The sequence below is a fragment of the Nycticebus coucang genome, chromosome 4 (assembly GCF_027406575.1).
Source record: "Nycticebus coucang isolate mNycCou1 chromosome 4, mNycCou1.pri, whole genome shotgun sequence".
Classification (NCBI taxonomy): domain Eukaryota; kingdom Metazoa; phylum Chordata; class Mammalia; order Primates; family Lorisidae; genus Nycticebus; species Nycticebus coucang.
Genome location: NC_069783.1, coordinates 86,751,476 through 86,766,419, shown reverse-complemented (window position 1 = coordinate 86,766,419; position 14,944 = coordinate 86,751,476). Strand labels below are relative to the sequence as shown.

General features: G+C 36.5%; 1 protein-coding gene across 1 annotated transcript in view; it reads left to right on the top strand.

Annotated features, from left to right (window-relative positions):
- LOC128584509 (anaphase-promoting complex subunit 1-like) overlaps positions 1-14,944 on the top strand; it is an 80,305-nt gene that overhangs the window by 12,401 nt on the left and 52,960 nt on the right. Inside the window, 8 exon segments of the mRNA XM_053589443.1 lie at positions 547-598; positions 802-902; positions 1,505-1,587; positions 4,902-4,975; positions 7,670-7,815; positions 8,050-8,270; positions 9,433-9,642; positions 11,790-11,885. Coding sequence (XP_053445418.1) covers positions 547-598; positions 802-902; positions 1,505-1,587; positions 4,902-4,975; positions 7,670-7,815; positions 8,050-8,270; positions 9,433-9,642; positions 11,790-11,885 — 983 coding nt within the window.

Sequence of the window (14,944 nt, the reverse complement as noted above, 5' to 3'; positions counted from 1 at the left end):
TGATCAGTTACAGTTGGATAGCTTTTCCTAGTTTATATTTTGCATGATAGGCTTTAAGAAACGGAAATGTTAGTTTTTTTAAATATTTTTCTAAATTGAGTCTAGGAATGATAAGATCAATTGATAAATCTGGAGATTTTAAACTCCTATAATCTTTAACTTTGTGTATAGGATATGGGGTTTAATGCAGGTTCAGCTGTTATTTGGATTTTTGCTGCAAGACTTACATCTAGTAAATTTTAAAATTTTATATATATTTTTAAATAAAATTTATTTAAAATTTAAAATTTTTATGAATCTTTTTATAAAGTTTAATTGCAAATATTTATCTTTCCTTATACAATTTATCATTAATCTTATTTTATTTTTTCATATTTCATTTTGTTCCTATCGTGTGTGTGTTAAACTGAGGAGGAGGAAAAGTTATTATGTAGATGTCATTATTATTATTTAGATGCTATTAGTTAATAGATTATTATTTAGATACAATTTTCTTAAGCATTTTGTTTTGATACAATTTTCTTAAGCATTTTGTTTTGATTTTAGGCATTGTGGTGTGACTTCATTATATCACAGGATAAGTCTGAAAAGACCTACAGTAAGTTTCTTTTTGAAATTTTATTTGTCTTTTGGTGATTCTAAATGTTTGTCTTATTTTTTCTTTCATTCAATATAAATAGCCCCTTATCACAATGGGTTAGCCTAAGCATCTTCTTTTTGTGAATTAAAGAATTTGTGCTTTCAGGATGGAACTATTAAGGGGAAAAACTCCATAAATCTTATTGTACCTTTTCTTTTCAGAAAGCCACGAATTAGAAAAATGCATATGTATATTGCAGAGCTCATGTATTAACATGCATAGTATAGAAGGAAAGGATTACATAGCTTCCTTACCATTTCAGGTAAACTAGAATGTTTCAGTTTTTTTGTGTGGATTTTGTTAGAGAACATTTTGAATTAATTCATTTCAGAGGTATGTCTTACGTCTTTTCTGTATTATAATAATCAAAAATGTTATTTTTACTCAAATAAAATAACTACATTTTGTTGTGGTTTTATTGGTTTACCAATTTTCTATCTTTCCTGTAAAAAGTAAGTTATTTAATGAAGGGAATTATGGAGTATTTTCTGAGAGGTTTTTTTAAAACCAATTTAAAGAAACTTTGGTTATGTTAAATAGGGCATGTGAACAATACTGGTCTTTTTCCTATTGTTTCTTGTCTTTTTAGTGCCTGCTATTATTGTTAACATTTTATTGTATTTGTCATTTTGTTACTGATACTAGCCCCTGGTAGGAATTTCACATGGAATAACTCTTCTTCCTTAGACTTCATTTTATTTTAGAGTTGCTTATCAGACTTTTTAAAAATATTGTACTTAATGACCACTTTACTTTGTAAAGGTCTTATTAAATTGGAAGAAAACATAATGTTTTGAAGTGTTTCCTAAAAACATTTTATAAAGGATGATACTCTTCTGTCTTTCTCATTCTTTCACCTGATAGGTTGCAAATGTTTGGCCCACTAAGTATGGATTGTTGTTTGAACGAAGCAGTTCTTCACATGAGGTACCTCCAGGTCCGCCCAGGTATTCGTTTTGTTCAGTTCAGAATATTACTAACATGGGCTTTTTTGGTAATTTTTGTGCCGACAGAATTTTTTTTTGAGACAGAGTGTCCCTATGTCACCCTGGGTAGAATGCCATGGTGTCACAGCTCACAGCAACCTCCAATCTTGGGCTTAAGTGATTCTCTTGCCTTAGCCTCCCAAGCAGCTGGGATTATAGACGCCCGCCACAACACTCGGTTATTTTTTGTTGCAGTTGTTAATTGTTGTTTTAGCTGGCGTGAGCTGGGTTCGAACCCGCCAGCCTTGGTGTATGTGGCTGGTACCATAACCAGTGTGCTACAGGTGCCAAGCCAGCCATTTTCTATTGTCTCAGTATAGGTTGAGTATCCTTAATCTGAAAATTCCAAATGCTCTAAAATATGGGCCTTTTTTTTTTTTTTGAGACAAAGTCTCACTCTATCAACCTGGGTAGAGGCCTCTGGTGTCATAGCTCACAGCAACTTCAAATTCCTGGGCTCAAGTGATCCTCCTACCTCAGCCTCTTGAGTAGGTGGGACTACAAGCACCCACCACAATGCCTGGCTAGTTTTTCTATTTTTAGTAGAGATGGGGTCTTGCTCAAATAGACATTAGCTCAAATGAACTTTGACATAGGGTCTTACATGTATTAGGTGTACAATAAATAGTAGATGTTATCAGTTGATTCTTAGTGTCTTTAATCTTGTCTCCCTATGAAATGTGAGCACACTGAAGGGCAGGAGCACACAATACCTGCCATATGTGTAGTGTGGTAAAGAGGTAGATGCTTGTTAAGTTTAAAAAATATTGCTTATAGTTTTAACTCTTTCTGTTTTGACAGAAAGCCTATTTTATTTCTCTTTTAAAAAAAGTGTGACCAGAGACGCGAACGAACAGCAGCTTTGCTGTGGGTATAAACTCGTTCCTGTAATTATTAAGTCAAGAAAACAGACTACACGATATGGGATGGCGTGTAGAAAAATTCTTTATTCAGGGTTTTGATTTTATACCTTTCTAGTCACGTACACACTTAATCTTATTATCTGTTAGTTTCACCATTATCTCATTTTACCTATCTGAAATTAACTTGAAAGGAAATGTCCTGTTACCATACCAACACAATCTCTTTTGCAGTAAACATCTTCTTCTAGACACTGACTAATCTCTGGGCAGTTATCTAAATAAAGATCACAAAGAAGAAAGTAGCCACAGGGGAACAGAGTTAATGGAAGAATATCTTCAAGCGTTCATTCAGTTTACTCAGTATGAAGTAAGGACTGTGTCTTTTCGTCAGGGCAACGTCAACCCTCTGGCCCGTTTCTGTGAGGATCTCTGAGGAAGGGCAGCATGCCCTTTGATCTCAGGCTTCACAGGGAGCTTCAGATATTGGGCTTGTGGAATTTTTAACTCCAGGCAAGCCAACTCCATGTGTGTCCCAGGGAAAGCCTCTGGGAAAAAAAGCAAGCCATTTTAAACTCACACTGAGTTCACTTTGTGTGCTTGATGTAGGATATGTTTATTTCTAAATATTATCCCACGTTTCCCCTTTCTGTTTTTTGACGAATATTATTCATATCTGTCATCATTAAAACAAACACTTGTGCATAATGTTCATTTTCTCTTTGGGCATGCTTCATTTTCTTACAAATTAAATATAAAATGAATCCAATCATTAAAAATAATGCTAATGAGCCTACTGAACTTCCTATAAGTTCTTGTATTTTTGGAATAGGATTCATTTGTTCAAGGCCATCAGCTATGCCTTGTAAAATCTGATCTTCATCTATTTTTTGTAACTTATTTTCAAAAGTGGAATATACCTCATGTTGTAAATTTACAATTTCCTTAGTCAAATTATCATGGTTTAACAAATGCTTTTTAACATTCTCCCAAGGAAATTTACTCTCATTATATTTAACAGGAGTTATACAAAAAGTAGTTACATTCCAATCACATTTTAACTTCATTTGTTTCTTTAAGCTAACTAACTTATCCCCAAACATAACCACAGCTTGTTCTAAATCAGCAATTTCATTATATAATTCAGTGTCAATTTATTTTTGAGCCATCCATTAATTGTTCAGAGTTCTTATGCCAGTCAGCCACAAAATTATGTGTTCTGATTCCTTAAGTTAAAGCCACCCCAGAGGTGGCAGCAGAAGCTGTCACTGCAATAATTCCTAGAATGGCAGCAATCGAAAGTCCAATAAATCTCTTGGTTCTTTTCAAGACTTGATCAGCCAGAAGTTGAAGGACTGTCAGGGCAGGAGATTCTTGCCGCGGCCTGTTAAATTTACTGGCATCCACACACCTGTTCTGGCTCTCAACAAATATAGCTGTTACTTTTGAGGATCAAAACTTAGAGAACTATTAATACAAGTAAATAGTTGACACAGGACAAAACAATTCTCCTGTTTTTTCATTCCCTGTTTTTTATGTTGCCCTTAAGCCACACAAAGGGTAATTGAACACAAGCTTGAATGTATCTTTCATCATGGACAGTAAATTCCATACCATAAGTATGGGGTGTGGTGGTTTGATAATAAAACAATCCACCAGTCCAACCTTTCATAGGTTTTAGGGCTGCTGCTACTTTCCACAAATGGTTTTGTGTAGGAAAGCCACAAATTCCAGGTGCAGGGTGTGCAAACCCAACGTCTGTCCAACTCATAGGTGTTATCATATTAATAATAATTTTATTTTTATTTATAGGATAGGTAGTCTCATCTCTTGGCAACTCAATGTTAATAGGTCTTTTATTACTGTCAAGTAAAGTTGCCTTTGGACTCCAAAAGTCACTCCTTAAAAAAATGTAGATTTCTCATTTGTTTGTAGTAGTTTTTCTTTCTTTCTTTCTTTCTTTCTTTCTTTCTTTCTTTCTTTCTTTCTTTCTTTCTTTCTTTCTTTCTTTCTTTCTTTCTTTCTTTCTTTTTTTTTTAAGTATAGTCGCTTATAAGCGTGTATAGGAGACAAAATTTCTTTCTTAGTTGCCATAGACATGCTGCTGCTAAGAGAGGTAAATAAAAAAGACTGCCTTATCCCCTGTGGTCCTTTGGTTCTGTAGTGTGATGACTGCTGTTTGCAGATACTCCCCATGGCTATATTGATTTCCCTTTTTATATATATATGTGTGTAAAATTACTGTGGGAGATTTCCAGGATTGAAATAGATGATACTGTGAAAAACAGTATGTGAAACGCTTAGAAAGTTACATTTTGAGATGATGGGTATGTAACAATTTTGCAAGGCGAGTGCAGATTTGACAAGCATAGTCATCTTGTATTGGTGATTGATTATTTATTTGTTTATTACTAGAGAACCTTTACCCACTATGTTCAGCATGCTGCATCCACTAGATGAAATAACCCCACTTGTTTGTAAATCTGGAAGTAAGTGTATTTTTATATGCTTTTATATAAGGTTTCTTTTTTTGATGTGAGGATAAAAAGCTTCTTTGAAAACTGACTTGTTTTGTAAAAATAATACAAGTATTGAGTTTTTATTATAAAAATAGTTTGTACTAAAGCAAGAATTTGTTCCTAATACCGCAGTATTAACTATGCAACAGTTACTTAGCAAAGCAGGGGAAGTGAAATATTAAAATTTACACAGCGTAGGCATAAGGCGCTACATATTTTTCTTCAAAGAAAAAACTTTAGGTCGCACTAATACTATTTGTTTACTTAATAAGGAATGGCATCATCTACAGGTAATTTAATAAATATATCACTATTCCTGACCAAGTCATATATCAATATCTTATTTTTCTAAAAGAATTTTTAATATTTCCTATAAATAGTTTAGATGCTTATCTTCAATTTTTTTTTTTTTTTTTTTGTAGAGACAGAGTCTCACTGTACCGCCCTTGGGTAGAGTGCCCTGGCGTCACACGGCTCACAGCAACCTCTAACTCTTGGCTTTACATGATTCTCTTGCCACAGCCTCCCGAGCAGCTGGGACTATAGGCGCCTGCCACAACGCCCGGCTATTTTTTCGTTGTTGTTGCAGTTTGGCCAGGGCTAGGTTTGAACCCGCCACCCTCGGCATATGGGGCCCGCGCCCTATTCACTGAGCCACAGGTGCCGCCCTTATCTTCAAATTTTTAAGTTCAGCCAAATGTAGGATAAACAATGAGGACTTGAAGGCTGAAAAAAATATGTATTTATTTATTTAATTTAATTTTTTTTTTTTGACAGATTCTTACTTTGTTGACCTTGGTAGAGTGCTGTGGCTTCATAGCTCACAGCAACTTCAAACTCTGGGCTTAAGTGATTCTCTTGCCTTAGCCTCTGGAGTAGCTGGGAGTATAGGTGCACCCCACAACACCTGGCTGTTTTTAGAGATGAGGACTTGATCTGGCTCAGGCTGATCTCAAACCTGTGAGCTCAGGCAATCCACCCACCTTGTCCTCTCGGATTGCTGGGATTACAGGCATGAACCACTGCGCCCAGCCTGAGAAAATATTTATATTCTTTGACATTGTTAACTGTTTTTTTTTTGCAGTTTTTGGCTGGGGCTGGGTTTGAACCCGCCACCTCTGGCGTATGGGGCTGGCGCCCTACTCCTTTGAGCCCCAGGCACCACCCGACATTGTTACTGTTATTTATTTATTTGTTTTTAGACAGAATCTCACTTTGTCACCCTGGATGGAATGCCATGGTATCACAGCAAGTTCAAACTCGTGGGCTTAAGTCATGGTTCTCAACCTTCCTAATGCCGCAGTGTATTTTCATTGTTTAAAAGGGGTTGTGACCCACAGGTTGAGAATCGCTGGCTTAAGCAATTCTCTTGCCTCAGCCTCCCAAGTAGCTGGGACAATAGGCACCTGCCACAATGCCCGGCTATTTTTAGAGATGAGGTCTTGCTCTTGTTCAGGCAGGTCTCTAACTCCTGACCTCCCACGATCCACTCTCCCTCTGCTTCCCAGAGTGCTAGGATTACAGGCATGAGCTACCATGCTTGACAGTTTTTACCAGACTTGTAGAAAATTATAAAGATTATGTGACCGAGTCTGTAAGTGGATTGTGAGCCTGAACTATTTATAATTTGATATTTTACAGAAGAACTTTGTTGACAGTTTTATATTATTTTGGTAGCAATTGAAGGCAACCTAAATAAACATGTTAGATAGCCTGCGACTAAGTGGTATGCAGCCATTATTGAGCATACTTTTTTTTTTATCATGTCTTTGAATAATATTTAATGACCTCTGGAATTGCTTATTCATGTTAGGAAGGACAGAAAATTATAAACGTAGAATGATTCTAATTTCATAAAAACCTGTAAAGTTTTCCTGTACGTATAGAAAAAGATAGGAAGAAAAGCAACCTAGCATATTGATAGTGCATATTATGAGATAATGGCATTATGAGTGATTTTTATTTATTTTTTATAAAATATTTCTTAATTTCCATAAAATAATTTTTTCATAAATTTTTCAATATTTTAACTGAGAGACTAACAGCTAGGAAGCATCAAAAAAGGATACAGAAACCAGTCCATGCGTGGTACGTTGGGAAGTAACAGCTAAACTCACCACGAAAATACTTAACCTTGCATGTGTAACTATTTAACTGGTTACACATGCAAGGTTAAGTTTTTTCATGGTGAGTTTCAGTACTGTATATGGTTCAGTACTGTTTGAATAGTTATTATAGAGGACAGATTTCATACAGAAGGAAAGAACTAGTGAGGAAGTCAGACTTGACAGAGTAGTTGATCGCAGTTTATACATAAATTGGTTGCTGAAGATGTCATAGACTTTTTCCTGTGAATGATGAATGTAATGGTGAGTCAGCACCAACCTTTAATGTTTAGTTGCATGTATTTGAAATTGAAACTTGTAATGCTTTCATATTTAATGCTTCATATGGAAGTTGATGCTCAAAGTAAATTTATTAAAAGTACAGAGTTAATTATGTAATACTAATATATTGATGAATTTGGTGCTTTGATTGGCTTGTTTTTTTCTCTCTTTTTTTTTGCTTGTTTTGTCTTTAGGAATTTTAAGAACTTGGTTCATAAATATCAGAGCAGACTTGTAAAACTCATTGCTCTATACTTGATTGTGTTTTATTTTTCAGGTCCTTTTGGCTCATCGCGGGTGCAATATGTTGTAGACCCTGCAATGAAAATTGTTTTCCTCAGCATTGACCCCTCCATTGTAATGACTTATGACGCTGTTCAAAATGTGCATTCTGTGTGGACTCTCCAGAGAGTCAAGTCGGCGGTAAGGATAAAAGCAGTTCACTTCTCCTTGCTCCTTGACACGAAAGGGTAGTTAAATGCTGAACACCTTCCTGTGTTTTTAGAATAATCATTTGTGAAATAGATTGAACTTCTTGAAAACAATAAGAACTACTATATCTTTAATAACTGATATATACTTTATATTCTCATAAAGAAATTGCCCTTTTATTCCAATTATTGTCTTTTATTCCCCTTCTGTTTGTTTTGTCTTAAGGAAGAGAATGCTGTTCTAAAGTTCTCTGAACAGGGGGCGACCCCACAGAACATGGCCACTAGCAGCTCCCTCACAGCACATCTCAGAAGCCTCTCCAAGGGAGATTCTCCTGTGACTTCACCTTTCCAGAATTATTCCTCCATTCACAGCCAGAGTCGCTCAGCTTCATCACCTAGTCTCCACTCCCGCTCACCTTCCATTTCCAACATGGCAGCTTTAAGGTACAAGGGTATCCTTATTTTCAAGAATATATCCCAAACAAAAAATACCTTGTTATAAGCTTTCTCTTAGTTTTGAAGGATTTAGAATTTCTTTAGATAGCTTTGGGTAATTTTTAGGGACCATAGCTATTATCTTAGTTGTGCTGTTTTCAAGTCTACTATGTCATTTTCTTTGAAGAGTTGTATTTAGGAGCTGCTTCTGTTTGTCGTAAGATTGGTTGCCTCATTGCTACAACTGTGTGGTAGCAGTTTGATGATTATTAATTCCCAAGTACTTGGGTAGTATTTTTTTTTTGCCTTAAATTATATTAGTTTTTCTTTTTTCTTGTCAATTGCTCTTTCTCTGTATATATCTACCTATGTATTTATATTACTAGGTATAAATACGTACATATATCTGTTTTTGTTGATTGATACATGTATGTCTGGTGCTATAGAGACATAGTTTTGTTGATATGTTGTTTGACTGTACAGGAGCATTAGAGCTTTTGGAGAGGAGATCTCTCTATGTTGCCAAGGCTGGTCTGAAATGCCTGAGCTCAGGAGATCTTCCTGTCTCAGTCTTCTGAGTTGGGACTATAAGACATGGAGGCAGGGGCTACCATGTCAGCTTAGGCCTTTTGCATAATACAAACAATGCATTTTCTAAGGAGGAAAATGAACTAATTTTTAGTTTCAATAATTAATTCTAATAAGAATTCTAAATCATTAGAATATAGTAAAGTGGGTGGGAGGGATAATAGGGGATTGTAGGGGGACCACCACTATGGAGCACGTTGCAAGTACAGGTTGGTTCTATCATGTGTAGAACACAAATGTCCTAATGGTATAATTGGGTAAATGAGGTGAAAGCTATGCTGATTAGTATGATGTAAGCACTCCAATTTGTACAAATAATTAACACACTGAAATTGGCATAAATGTATTTATGATCTATGTACAAAAGACTTAATAAAAAAAGTAAAAAAAAAGAATATTAAAGTACATTGATATGAACCATTTAAATAACTACTCTTTTGAAAAATTTTTATTTCTGATGAAGATTATGCCATGAATGTTCTTTTTTTATTGTTGGGGATTCATTGAGGGCATGAATGTTCTTTTGTAGAATTTTGACAAGAAGCTAATTGCTGTGCATTCTCTCTCTCTGTGTATTTTGCAGTCGGGCTCATTCTCCTGCCTTAGGAGTGCATTCCTTTTCAGGGGCGCAGAGGTTCAACTTTTCAAGCCATAGTCAGTCTCCAAAGAGACACAGTATTTCTCATTCTCCAAATAGTAATTCTAATGGCTCCTTCCTTGCACCAGAAACGGAGCCCATTGTTCCTGAACTGTGTATTGACCATTTGTGGACAGAAGCGATTACTAATACAAGGTTTGGAGTCTATATTTTTATATTCAAAGAAGAATGTTGCAAAAAGTCTTGAAAATATTTGATGTTTTGCTTAAAGTTTCTGTTTAATATAATCAGTTATTAATATGTATAAAAATAATATAGAGGTATGTGTTAAGGCCACGTTAGTCATAGTAGAGGATATTAGTGACGTTAAAGAGAACACAAAAATATTTTGTCATTTTATATTTTGTCCTTATTGGTAATATAATACAGTATTTGAAGTATTTGATGTTTTAGTGGGAAACATTTAATTTCTGTATATTAGGAAATAGGGGGTTTTATAGAGGAAGTAAACATAGACTAATACAGGCTATTTTAAGGAGGTTTGCCTTTGAGTATGGAATAGGATACAAAACTAGAGGGAATTTCAAGGTCAAGAAGAGTTTTGTTTTTGTTGAAGTATATTAAAGAAAATTAGTTTTCATAACATTTTGCCTAGAAATACTGCAGTGTGTATTTCTAAAAAAAAACACCACTTTCTTACCTACTATACTATTTTTATATGCATCCAAATTAATAAGATTTTGTATATATATCTTCTAATATTTAGTCTACCTTCACATATTAAGACTTTTCATATGAGATAGTAGGCAGTAAGGACTTCACTCAAAGCAGGGGAAGCATTGAAAATACAGCACAGAGAAAATAGTTGAGAAGGAAGCAGAGATAAGTATAAGTGGAGAGATTAGCCTTGGGGAGAAAAAAGTGATGGTTGATCAGATACACTAGGCAAGAGATTGAACTCAAGCCTTCCAGCCTCATTTTCTCTGTGAAAAGGAAAGCAAATGCATGTTCTTAAAAGGTAGTGTGGGCGATAGGTAGTCAGAGGAAAGTAAAGATTTAAAGTAAAGTGTTAAAGTCCATTCTCTCAGTTCATATAGATAAAATACTTTCCTACATTTAAATATCACTTTTCTTAGGTGGGTGTCATGACTCACAACTATAATCCTAGCACTTTGGGAGGCTGAGGGGAGTGGATTGCTTGAATTCAGGAGTTAGAGATCAGCCTGAGCAAGGGTCTCAGACCCCATTTCTACTAAAAATAGAAAAAGTAGGGCCACACGTGGTAGCTCGTGCCTCTAGTCCCAGTACTTGGGAGGTGGAGGTGGGTGGATTGCCTGAACTCATGGGTTCTGAGACCAGCTTGAGCCAGAGTGACCCTCCATCTCTTAAAAAATAGCCAGATTTTGTAGCAGGCACCTGGGAGGCTGAGGCAAGAGGATGGCTTGATCCCTGGAGTTTGAGGTTGCTGTGAGCTGTGACTCCATGGCACCCTACTGAGGGTGGCGAAGTTAAGGCTCTGCCTTAAAAAAAGGCCAAGGAAAAAAAAGTTGGAAAATAATTATTTTTCTTTAAATACCGTTTGTAAGTTCAGTATATTACAATTCCTTAATTTTCAGATTTTTGGTCTTCTATAATACTTTATTTTTTAAAATTAATTAATTTTTTTGTTGCGCTGGAGTCTCCTTTTATTGCCCTCAGTAGAGTGCTGTGGCATCATAGCTCACAGTAACTTCAAACTTTTGGGCTTATTTGATCCTCTTGCTTCAGCCTCCTGAGTAGCTGGGACTACAGGTGCCCGCCACAACACCCAGCTTTTTTTTTTTTTCTTGAGACAGAGTCTTACTATGTTGCTCTTGTTAGAATGCTGAAGCATCACAGCTTACAGCAACCTCAAACTCTTGAGCTTAAGCAATTCTCCTGCCTCAGCATCCCAAGTAGCTGGGACTACAGGCACCCGTTACAATGCCTGGCTATTTTTGTTGTTGTTGTAGTTGTCATTGTTGTTTAGCAGGCCCTGGCCTGGTTCCATCCTGCCAGCCCCAGTATATGTAGCCAGCGCCCTAACCACTGACCCTTTAAAGGGTATGCATTCAAGTTACTTTACAAGTTAATGCCTTGTGTAGTATATAATTAAAAAGGCTGTTGATAATGATTAAATTTATTGTAAATTTCTCCAAAAAAGCTGAAAGGAATTTTAGCGATCATGAAGTTTTAATTCTTAGAAGTGTTCTTTTGTTGTCAAGGTTATTGCTTGATCTTAGTAGCTTTTAGATTTCTTTCAGAATATTTTCAAGGACCTTTAATAGTTACTGACAATTACTTTATTAATGTATTTATTGTAGAGAGAAAAATTCACAGGCTTCAAAAGTGTTTATTACATCTGACCTATGTGGGCAGAAGTTCTTGTGCTTTTTAGTAGAGTCCCAACTTCAGTTACGGTAAGTGTACAAAATGTATTTTCTTTGTGTATTTAGTTCAGGCTGCTTTTTCTTCTTTCCTGGCTTAAGTAGCTTTATTGAAAAAGAATTTATATATCATAAAATTGGTATATTTTAACTATACAATTAAATTATTTTGAGTAAATTTATAGAGTTACACAACCACCACCATAACCCAGTTTTAAAACATTTTTATCACCTTGAAAAGGTTCTCTCTCTCTTTTTTTTTTGAGACAGAGTCTCAAGCTTTTGTCCTGGGTAGAGTACATAGCATCATAGCTCACAGCAACCTCTAACTCTTGGGCTCAAGTGATCCTCTTGGCTCAGTTTTTCTATTTTTTTGTAGAGATGGGATCTCGTTTTTGCTCAGGCTAGTCTTGAGTTCCTGAGCTCAGGCAATTCATCCACCTTGGCCTCCCAGAGAGGTAGGATTACAGGCATGAGGCTGTGCCTGGCCAAAAAGGTTCTCTTGTACCTGTTTGTAGTTAGTCTCATTCCCATTCCCACTCCTAGGCAACCACTTTGGGCTTTCTGCCTCCCATTGATTAGTCTTTCCTGGGTATTTGTATATGTATGTAAGTCATAAAATACATAGTTTTTTCTGTTCACCGACTAACACTTAGCATGTTACTTTTTAGGATTCACCATTTTTGTCACATGACTGCTTTGTACCTGTTTCTATGCGCTAGTCCATTAGATACATCTACCACATCTTATTTGTTCATCATTTGATGTCATTTGGTTTATTTCCACCTTTGGCCATTGAGGATTATGGCAGTATGAACATTTGAGTGGAAGTCTGTGTGTGGACACATATGATTTCATTTTTCTTGGGTACATACTGGGGAGTAGAATTGTTGGGTTGGATGGCAAGTTGGTGTTAAGCTTTTTAAGAAATTGGCAAACTGTTCTCCAAATAACCCACACCATTTTATACTCCCACTGGCAATGTATGAAGGTTAATGTCCCTTTATTCTTGACCACACTGGATATTATCAGTCTGTTTGTTTGCTGCCATTCCAGTTATGAAGTGGTTTTAATTTGAATTTCCCTAATGTTATTCTGATGATTGTCTTCTCATGTGGTTATTAGTTATTCATTTATAGTCTTAGGTAAAATAATTTTGTAAAATCTTTTGCCAATTTATTTTTTCATTTTTTTATTGTTCTGGATTCAGTGAGGCTACAAAGAATTAGGTCACACTGATTGCATTTGTTAGGTGAAGTCCCTCTTAAAATTGTGTCCCACCCCCAAGAGGTGTGCACTGTGACCTCTCCTACCCTCCTCCTCATCCCCCTATCCCCCACCTTGTATTAGATCATGTACTGCCTTCATATTAGAATTGAGTACATTGGATTCTTGCTTCTCCATTCTTATGATGCTTCACTAAGAAGAATGTATTCCACCTCAATCTAGGTTAATACAAAAGGTGTAAAGTCTCCATCTTTTTAAATGGCTGAATAGTATTCCATGGTATACATATCTATATCTATATCTATATCTATCTCTCTATATATGTATCTTATGTGCTTATTAGCTATCCATTTATATTCTTAGGTGAAATAATTTTTTTAAATCTTTTAATCTTTACAGCTTGTTAATCCATTCCTAGGTTGGTAGACATTTGGACTGTTTCTATATTTTGTCGATTATAAATTGAGCTGTGATAAAGAGTCTAGTGCAAATGTCCTTATGATAAAAGGGATTTTTTTCTTCCAGGTAGAGGTCCAGTAATGGGATTGCAGGATCAAATGGGAGGTCTAATTTGAGTTCTTGGAGGATTCTCCATACTTCCTTCCAAAAAGAGTGTATTAGTTTGCAGTCCCACCAGCAGTGTAAAAGTGTTCCCTTCTTTCCACATCCACGCCAGCATCTGCAGTTTTGAGGCTTTGCGATGTGGGCCGTTCTCTCTGGGGTTAGGTGATATCTCAGGGTGGTTTATATTTGTATTTCTCTGATGATTAGGTATGATGAGCATTTTTTTCATATGTTTGTTAGCCATTCCTCTGGGTTTTTTTGTTGTTGTTGTTGAGACAGAGTCTGACTTTGTTTCCCTCTGTAGAGTGCGGTGACGTCACAGCTCACAGCAACCTCCAGCTTTTGGGCTTAGGCAATTCTCTTGCCTCAGCCTCCCGAGTAGCTGGAACTACAGGCGCCCATCACAACGCCCGGCTATTTTCTTGTTGCAGTTTGGCCGGAGCTGGGTTTGAACCTGCCACCCTAGGTATATGGTGCCAGCGCCCTACTCACTGAGCCACAGGCGCCACCCTTTTTTTTTTTTGAGACAGAGTCTCATCGTGTTGCCCTTGGTAGAGTGCAACCTCCAACTCTTGGGCTTAATCGATTCTCTTGCCTCAGCCTTCCAAGTAGTAGCTGGGACTATAGGTGCCTGCCACAATTCCGGGCTATTTCTCCACCCCCGCCCCACCCGCAGTTTTTGGACGGGGCCAGGCTTAAACCCACCACCTCTGGCATATGGGGCCGGTGCCCTACTCCTTTGAGCCACAGGTGGCACCCCCCAGCTATTTTTTCGTTGTAGTTGTCGTTGTTTAGCAGGCCCGGGCAGGGTTGGAACCTGCCAGCCTCTGTATGTGGCCGGCGCCCTAACTGCTGAGCTATGGGCGCCAAGACTTGTATGTCTTTTTTAGGGAAGGTTCTATTCATGTCTCTTGCCTAGTGACAGATGTTATATTTACTTTTTATTTTGAAATAATTATAGCTCACAGGAAGTAGTAAAAGAGTAAAGAAGTCCTGTGTAGCTTACACTCTTTTCTCTGTAAGATTTAACATCGTATATACTTATAGTACATTATTAAAACCAAAAAATTGATGTCAGTACTATCCATATGCTTTATTTCAAATTTCAGCAGTTTGACATGTGCTTGTGTGTGTGTGTGTGTGTGTGTGTATGTTTCCATACAATTTTCTGACTTGTGTAGATTTATATAAATACCACTACCCATCAAGGTACAGAATATTTTTTTCTTTACTGTTTTTTCATGTTTTTCTTTCTGGTACAAAATATTTTTATCATCTTAAAGGTCTTTCTTATGCTATCA